The 9755-nt window shown below is 35.5% G+C and overlaps 1 protein-coding gene across 1 annotated transcript; it reads left to right on the top strand.

Moving 5' to 3' along the window:
* The first annotated feature begins 1942 nt into the window (after positions 1 to 1942).
* Positions 1943 to 8988, top strand: cdx1b (caudal type homeobox 1 b). Its single transcript, XM_079586547.1, has 3 exons — positions 1943 to 2442; positions 4673 to 4821; positions 8516 to 8988. Exons 1-3 carry the CDS (start codon positions 2028 to 2030, stop codon positions 8711 to 8713), a joined length of 762 nt encoding a protein of 253 aa, XP_079442673.1. The 5' UTR covers positions 1943 to 2027; the 3' UTR covers positions 8714 to 8988.
* Positions 8989 to 9755: the final 767 nt, after the last annotated feature.

Here is a 9755-nt window from a genome sequence, read left to right as displayed (position 1 = left end):
AAAGACCGAAATAGTCTAATATTTTCGTGTAGCTACTCCAATAATTAATTTTAAAATATATATTATTTTTTTTACAGCATAGCTTCACACACACATTTGCAGATGTTTCTCTCAAATAATCACGTTTGTCCAGTATGGTGTCTTGAAGTTAACATGACATCAACATTTACTTTCTCAATAAATGTTTGATCTCGCAGTGAACGATTCATAAAGACATTTTTTATAAAGCTCTAACATTATTTAATATCTTTATAAATCTTTTGATATCTTTCTTATAAATGTAGGCTAATAATTTATATATTTATGCTGGTTTCATTAATCTCCATCTTTTTTTTTTTTTAAACAGGTCATATTTTAAGATGTTTTGGATGATATGGAGACTTGATATAAGACATTCTGAAATATAATTTGCAATAGTATTATTTGTATCTCTGTCCACCGACACCGACGCTTTTCTTCTTAAACACGCTTTGAACAGAGAGCTCAACATCTGTAAATATTCATCAGGCTATACATGGCTGATCATGCAGAATTGTACTATAGACATCAATGCCTGTTCACTGTCACTGATTACATAAATGAACACAGAAAAAAACACATTTCTATAATAAGCCGGATGATTTTTCAGTAAAAAAAAATGTAGGCACACTTTACTAAAATCTGTTGAAAATCAGATATTTGCCATAACCAGAACTAACAAATACATAAGCTCTGCTATTCAGCATTAGCCTATATGTAGCCTAGTGTTTAAAATGAAGCCTGTCTAAACTTGAATTCCGTCTCGCGCAGATTCACCGTCGCGAAGGTTCGGAATCGAACACCTGCATTCCATAATTCAGCAGAACTCGAACAAGACGAGACGATTCGGGATCCAACACTGAGGAAATCCCATTCCATGTGTAGCCTACTAATATCAGCATTGAAATAATCTTTCTATAACATCCAGTGTATTAAGAATCTAAAATGTGTCTGCAAATGTGTCACATTTTAACGCACATCCCATAAAATCTAAAATGGCATAAATGTAAATGATTATATTATGGCCATGATCTTTGCCTTCTTCACACTGTAGCTGTTCCTTGTTTTAAATCCAATGATAATCAAATGTCGTGTGTGTGTGTGCGTGTGCGTGTGCGTGTGCGTGTGTGTGTGTATGTGTGTAATTATAGGACAATTGTATATTGTATAACCTACTTTATTTATGCTACAGTAGGCATAGCTTAAACTGCAATACTTTTTTTTAAAGAAATATGGTATAAACTGGTAGTTTATTAAAATAGTGACAAAGTTATTACGGCATGTCATTTAATTATAAAATGTTCATTTAGCAATATATATATTTAAACGAATCTTTTTTTTTTAAATGTAAAATTATATTTGAAAGCCACATTATGACTTAAAGTTTATGATAATTATTTTCTCCAGCCATGTTGCCAATAAAAACAAAGACAGAGCACAAGCGACACTATTAAAACAATACAAACACAATATAAAAACAAGCATAAGAATAAGTTTATTTTTTAAACAAAATCCAAACAAAAAGCCTATGCGAATTTCGTGAATGCTTCTTTCCCTATAAGTTGACCCTTTCACATAAGTGACCTTTTTAACAATATATATTACAAATATAGCGATACTTTCTAGTTAAATATAATTTTATCCGTACTAAATGATAAGATAAATCACATTTAACATTTAATCACATAATTGAGGCTACATGTATATAGGCCTTTAAATGCAATAACATTTTTACATTTTCCTAAAAATCAGCCCATGTTTGCAGTGGACAATTATATAATAAGTAATTGCATTCTTGCATGGCCCGCTGTGTTTCGAGACCGTGGGAGGGTGACGATCGTGATCATAAACGTGACGTCACCTCGCAACCTTTAGCAGGCGCTGAGGCTGAAGGCTTCCGAGAATCTGTCCAGGTAGACGAGCCGTCAGGTTATAGGGAAACCTGGGTCTGAGGAGCCAAGATCAATCGTGCGGGTGCATATTATGCACTGGAGTCATCAGGCGGGAAAATGTATGTGAGTTATCTCTTAGAGAAGGACACCAGCATGTACCCAAATCCCGTGAGACACCCCAGCCTAAACCTGAACCCTCAGAACTTTGTCACCGCACCTCCACAGTATCCGGACTTCACTGGATACCATCACGTCCCTGGGATTACCAACGACCCTCACCACAGCCAAGCCGGAGCCTGGAACCCCGCGTACCCTCCTCCGAGAGAGGAATGGACACCTTATGGCCCGGGAACCGGACCTTCGGCTTCGGGCACCGGTCAGCTCGGCTTCAGTCCTCCGGAGTTTTCATCTGTCCAAGCGTCAGGCCTTCTCCCATCGTCCATAAACTCATCTGTCGGTCAGCTGTCGCCGAACTCGCAGAGACGGAACCCGTACGACTGGATGCGTCGGAGCGCGCCCCCGTCAAACTCAGGTGCACTTCAAATCTGAATGCAATCATTACACTTTAAAAAAGTGATTATTATTAGGCTATTATTATAATAGAGACACATAACTAATAGCACGAATTGTGTTTATCGTGCAATACGCAAAACAATTATGTCACGTGCATTACGCACTTTATGGCACCACTAATCCAAGGGGTTTACAGTGCGTGTCATATGCACGTAAAACTTTTTTTTTTTTTTGGCGTAGTGCACGATAAATACAATTCGTAACACAGATACGCATTTTCATGAGATCGTGTTGACATCGGGTTCGCAAAAAGCCACTTTAAATAAGTGCAATTCCAGCCCACTATGCCATATGCACCGTCGAAACTGGTGTGCTCGGCGCCACGGCCACAGTTTTACAGCTGACACAACTCCTCTGCATTCACGCGTTTGTCATGCTAATAGAGATGTGTGTGTGTGTGTGTGTGTGTGAGTCCCTAAGCTTTGATGTCACTCTTTGTTCTTTTTTATGCCTGGATGCCGAGAAGTCTGTTGAATACACGGACGCGCACGTGTAATTAACAACATACTACAATACGGTTACACTTTATTTCACAGTGTCATTGTTACATTACATGCAGTTACTAGTATAAATGATGTAGAATTACATGCAACTAACTAACTAAACCAATTCCTAATCCTATGGTAAGTACAAGTAGTAGGTTGCTTAATATTACTAAGTAGGCTACTTATAATTAAATTACAACAAAACCACCTTAAAATAAAGTGTAACCCTTTATTTTTAAGGTGTCTGTGTTACAGTGTAATTATACATTTAAGTACTGAGTAATAATAATTAGCTACATGTATGGTTAGGATTGGGGTTTAGGGTTAGTTGCATGTAATTATGCATAATTTATTATTATTACTACATTAACTAAATGTAACATGTGTAACAATGAAACTGTAAAATAAAGTGTTACATGAAATAGCAGTAAGGATGTTTTTTAAATAAACCGGAAAAAAGCTGTAAATTAAAATAAATAAAAAGTGTCAACACTTAGATCAATTGCTTAAACTTAAATTCATGGATCTCACTGATTATTATTAAAAAATACATTTAAAAAATGCAATATAAATTGAGAACATTTAATATGTTCACATGTACAGTTGGACCTAATATTTCCATCAGATGGGAAACAGTGAGATTAGGAATTATCTCAGTATATTGCATTCTAAAAAATAACATTGATATTTCAGCATTTTATTAAAGAAACTTTAGGGACCAACAATGACTCTCATTAATTAATAACATGCCATAACATCATAGAAAACCTGGGAAAAGTCGTGCGTTTAATTGGACATATATGGGTGGTAATGTCCGTGTGAACAGTATTTCACTCACAGTCTATAATACGTATGAAAAATAAATGGATTTGCCATAAAACTATAATCTTGAGGCGATTCCTAAGACAGTTTTAATTACTGAATATTAATCTCAGAAACCGAACTGTCAAAAGTCTGGAGCCAATATTATTAGCTCAATAGCGTTCTCAACATGGCTTTAAAATGGAGGATTGTAAGAGTTGCCCGGCTGAGTTAATGATATCTAGAGATTATGGTCTCTAGTGAGATTTTGGATGAAGATGCTGTATGGTTGAGAAGCTAATTATCTGGAGTTCCTCCCTGTGTGTGTGTTGCCCTAGACAGGCGGCGTCCTTCCCTTCGCCGTGTGTGTGTTTTAATATTTAACCTGCCGGCCACTTAAGTCCCCTCTTGCCACTGACAGGGTAAACTAAGTTTGAAATATAGAGACGCGAATCCAAAGACCTTTATAACGTGCACATCTTGGTGTTTTATATATGTGTGCTCTCAACGATTGGCTTGATTAAGGGAGCAAACACTATGTTCCCATAGTTACTTTTTAATAGAGAAGATAAACACATTACTGCATTAACTCAAAAAGACCCTTTATTTTGATCACATTATCATTAATTATAGGCCTAGTCAATTTTAGCATTTCTCACTTATTGTTTCAAAATCATCCCCTCGTGAACGCCATGTTTACGAGAGAAAAGCCTTGAAAGGAACCAGATTTACATTGAATTCTATGATATACAAAAAATATGTGAAAAAATATGAATCATACGCAGTGAAAAGCAAAGAGACGTGTTGGGTTAATTCTTAAATGGAGTGATTCACAGTTATGTGTTTACATTTTTACTCGATTATTAAGTAAATAATGAATTTGTTGTGGTGTTTTTCTTTTAGGAGGAAAGACCAGAACAAAAGACAAATACCGGGTAGTGTACACGGACCACCAGCGTCTGGAGCTGGAGAAAGAGTTTCATTACAGTCGTTACATCACGATAAGAAGAAAAGCAGAGCTGGCGACCACACTCAGTCTGTCAGAGAGACAGGTGCGCTGCTTTAATACAGTCTTCAGAAATATCATTTCATATTCTTAGCCGAATCATGCATACCTAACTAGTTTATGATTATATAAACTAGTTTTACATTACAAGTAATCAGATTACTTTATCAAGTATCACTCTAAAAAATGCTGGGTTGTTTCAACCCAATTTTGGGTCAAATATGGACTAACCCAACCGTTGGGTTACATTTTTACATTACATTTTTTAACCCAACGTTTGGGTTTGTCCATATTTGACCCAAAATTGGGTTGAAACTTGAAACAACCCAGCATTTTTTAGAGTGAAAGAAACATTACTTTTTTAATGTACAACTAAATATACGAGTTACTTTTTCAAATAAGTTCTGCAAGTTATTCCCATTTATTGATTGACAGCTCTCCCGTCCCCATGTCGAGACTCATCTCTCTTGCACAAAAACAGATTCAGTATTCTTCAAAATTAATAAAAAACATTACGTATTACGTAAATCTTGATTAATTCAATGTTAAATAATACAAATATAATTTATGTATTTAATCTCAGTTTATTGACTAAAATATGAACAGATTATTATTTATCTCACTTGCACAAAAACAGATTCAGTATTCTTCAAAATGAACAAATACAGTGAAATGCAAACACTGAATATTACACAAATCTGGAATAAATAAATGTTAAATAATACAAATCTTCCGGTGAAACTCGAAAAATTAGAATATGGTGCAAAAAAAAGTTCATTTATTTCAGTAATTCAGCGTAAAAGGTGAAACTAATATACTATATAAACTCATTACATGCAAAGTGAGATATTTCAAGCCTTTATTTGTTATAATTTTGATGATTATGGCTTACAGCTTATGAAACCCCCAAATTCAAAATTAGAATATTGTGAAAAGGTTTTCATAATCTGTAAGCCATAATCATCAAAATGATAACAAATAAAGGCTTGAAATATCTCACTTTGCATGTAATGAGTCTATATAATATATTAGTTTCACCTTTTAAGTTGAATTACTGAAATAAATGAACTTTTAAATTAAGTTTTCAAGTTTCATCATGTATTTAATCTCACTTTATTGACTAAATGTACTTTGCTGCTGACCTTCGATGATCCAATTCAACCATACTCTAATAAGCAAAAATGACTTTAGATGAACATCACGTTTGTGTTTCATGTTGAAGTAAGTGATGAACTATTTTACGTTTTGGCGAATTGGTGGCTAATTGGTACAGTCTCATTTGTACGTTTCCGTACGATCTGTTTAGACCAGTGACGGGTGTGTTTAGGGACGGGGTTATGTGTGGTCCTGCACAATGACTTTTTTAAAACACAGTTCAAATTTATATGAAATCACCACTTCGTACAATACTTTTGTTTTCCTGTGAGATCGGGTTAACATGTTTGTTTTTTTAGCTGCAGCCTCTACTGTACAGCCGTGAATGTGCATTTCCTTCACTTTAAACCCGAATAAGTTGGCAGAACTCAAAACATTTAAGCCAATCAATTACCTCAATTTTTTTAAGTTCTGAAATTCAAAGTTTAAGTAAGCAGAACTAGCAGATTTTTATTTTGTGCTTAAACATTTCAAGTTAAGAACAATTAAAATGTATTAGTACACTAATTCATACAATTAACTTAAAACTTTCATGTAATCTCAATGGGAACACTTTTATTAGTATAAACTTAGTTTTAACAAGTTAATACGCTAACATACTAATTTGTTAACATATTAGCATGTTATACAGTTGTTGTATATATGAGTGCTACAATATAAAGATATTATTTGCTCTCAAATCAAGATCATGCTCCACTCGTCACCATGGTAACTATCCTAAAACCAACATTAACAGAAATTCTTCTAAATTAGCATAACACAACATTAATCACTACTAAATCTCCCACTTAACATTAATCTTGCACAAAAAAACCCCATTATATTACATTTAATTTTAGCATTTACTCTCCCTTTCAAGTGCCATCGGCAAAGCATGCTGGGAAATAGACATCCCAGCCGTTTCAGTTAAATTTAATTTCATCTAAATTAAAATAAATAATTTCATAAAACTCAAAACAATGAAGCAGTTCAGTTTACTTAAAATATATCAGTTCTGTGAACTTGAAAGAAAAAGAAAGTGCTAAATACTCATAAAAGTTCATTTGACTGAACGAATTAGTTTAATTTAAGTTTGTCCAACTCAAACCAATTCATTATTTAGAGCGTGTAGTGAATCAGTGTTCGGCATGAGGCGTTTGTGAAAAGGACTTTACATTTGCCAAAAATACAACTGTTGTTGTATTTGAAAAAACAAATAAGCAAGCCCAGTCCAGGTGAAAAAAAAAGTAATGCAAAAGTAACGTAACGCATTACATTTCATAAAAAGCAACTAACGCAATAAGTTACTTTTTTAGGGAGTAATTCAATATTGTAACGCATTACTTTTAAAGGAGACCTATTATGCCCCTTTTTACAAGATGTAATATAAGTCTCAGGTGTCCCCAGAATGTGTGTGTGAAGTTTCAGCTCAAAATACCCCACAGATCAGTTATTATAACATGTTTCAAATGCCCATTTGTTGAGTGGAAGAGAAAACATGCTGTTTTTGTGCATGTGTCTTTAAATGCAAATGAGCTGCTGCTCCGCCCCCTTTCCAGAAGAGGGCGGAGCCTGTACAGTGACTCTGATAGTCTGCCAAAAACTAAACTAAACAAAAGATCTCATTAAAAAAAAATCCAAGGCACTCGAGTAATTTGTTTTTAGAAAAATGTAAAAAAGCCTGAATTTACTGAATTTACGCAGAGCACTTTTTGTATTCCTTGTAATTATAAAAAAAACATCTGTTGATCATCTCTATCGTGGTCACCTGACATTGCAGTTCTTCATCATCATGAAAGGTATTATTAGAGTTTTAAAGCCATATCAGTTTAAACTAATTTTTGAATAATTCCACCCGAAGCAGGCTGTCAGATGGCACGTCCCGTGAGTATTAAACTCATTTACTAAACTAAAAACACACAGAGCTTATAAACACAGTCGTTATGTCTGTGAACGTACGCAACAGGGAAAGAAATCACGTGTGTATATCAGATCTGTGTATTAAAGTGAAAGCAGCGTAATATACACTACCTACTGCTATATATGCTGTAAACATGACCCAAACAACAAAAGAAAAACAGAAAATCCCTCACTGCTCTCGACTGAATAACTTTAGTAGCTTTAATGAGAATATATTTCTTACTTGAATGCTCTGGCGAGGAGATAAACATGGCCGACTGTGCGCAGCTCACTGAGGGGTGGAGCTAAGCTAATAGGGCGGAGTCTGTCTGCAATTGTGGGCGGGGCTTGTTACATTGTAGCACATTCCTGAACAGCTCATTTTGAGACACTGTTTCAGCTTTATGGGGGAAATTATTTTAGCACAATAGGGTTGTGTACACATAACACTGCAGACACAAAAGTATGTTCAAAAACAATATAAAAGTCAATTTTGCATAGTGGGTCCACTTTAAAAGTAATTTTCCCCAACACTGCTAATATGTCAGATATACCGGTGAAACTCGAAAAATTTTAATATTGTTCAAAAGTTAATTTATTTCAATAGTTCAACTTAAAAGGTGAAACTAATATAGAAAACAACTTTTACCTCAATAACTCTCGAGGGATTTTTCCCCCCAGTCTGACTCATGGCATGTTGTTGACAGGTGAAGATCTGGTTCCAGAACCGGCGTGCTAAAGAGAGGAAAGTCAATAAAAAGAAGATGCAACAGCCTCAGCCAGCGTCCACAACCACACCAACCCCACCGGGATCATCTCTCCCAGGCAATGTGTCCATGGTCACCAGTAGCAGCGGTGGACTGGTCTCACCGCCCATGCCAATGAACATCAAAGAAGAGTACTGAAGAGAGACGGACGTGCAGACTTTGACTGTTAATATTTTTATACTGCCCTTTCACACTTAGACATACACATGGTACTTTAAAATCAACACATCTTTGTCGCGATGAAAAAGAAACTGTGACAAACGTGACAAAAGACTGTCTTGCTGCATGGGGGTTTATTGAAAAATACGAATAAAAAGTCGTCAACTACCATTCCAAAGTATAACGAAGCAACATAAATCTGCAAGGTTGTGTAATATTTCTCTGGCCGTGTTGGTTTCTTTATATTAGTACTTTATTACCGCTGTTGTTTTGTTCATCATTGTAAACTTTAAGATGTTTTGAGATTATGAAACGGAATTCAAATAATTGTGTATTTCTAAAGTAATTTGTATTAATAAAATAAATGTTTTATTGTGGCAAATCGATTCATTTCAAAAACAGTTTGAAACTGTTCGTATCAAGCAGTGATTTGTCAGTTTAATATTCTTTTAAAATGTTCTTCTTTTTTGCAAGGACCACTGAGAAAATGTCAGATGTTTACGCACATTTAGAGAGAAAACCCCGCTGAGCTGCATCTTAGGCCCAGTTTACTGATATTAAGATGCGTTTTGGTCGATATCACGTAGACAAGGGAGATACATATGCGTTTACACCTGGTATTTACAATCTGTCTCTTTTGTCCACTTTCACCCAGACAGCCACATAGTGTCGGCCCAGATCCGGCCCACATCTGGTACCCGTTGAATCCACATGTACCAGATGTGGCCCGGCCCGGATCTGGGCCGACACTATGTGCAGTCTGTGCAACCACTGTCCTGATTGCCTTCAAGGGGAGGGTCTTCAGATCTTTCAATCTAATGGACAAAATAGCAAAAAGACAAAATAACAAAAAGCTCATGCAATTAAGCTACATATGAACGCGACCAGAGACGTTGGGAAAACATATGGAGAGCATCAACTTTAGTTTCTGTGAGTGTGTGATAGAAATCAGGAATGGTGAGAGAACATTGTGTTTGGTACGTTTTCTCTTCAAACCAAACTTGGGTCTTCAGCCGATAAA

Source organism: Phoxinus phoxinus (assembly GCF_949152265.1).
Source record: "Phoxinus phoxinus genome assembly, chromosome: 17".
Taxonomy (NCBI): domain Eukaryota; kingdom Metazoa; phylum Chordata; class Actinopteri; order Cypriniformes; family Leuciscidae; genus Phoxinus; species Phoxinus phoxinus.
Note: the sequence above shows the minus strand (reverse complement) of the source record. Positions and strands in the feature narration are given on the sequence as shown.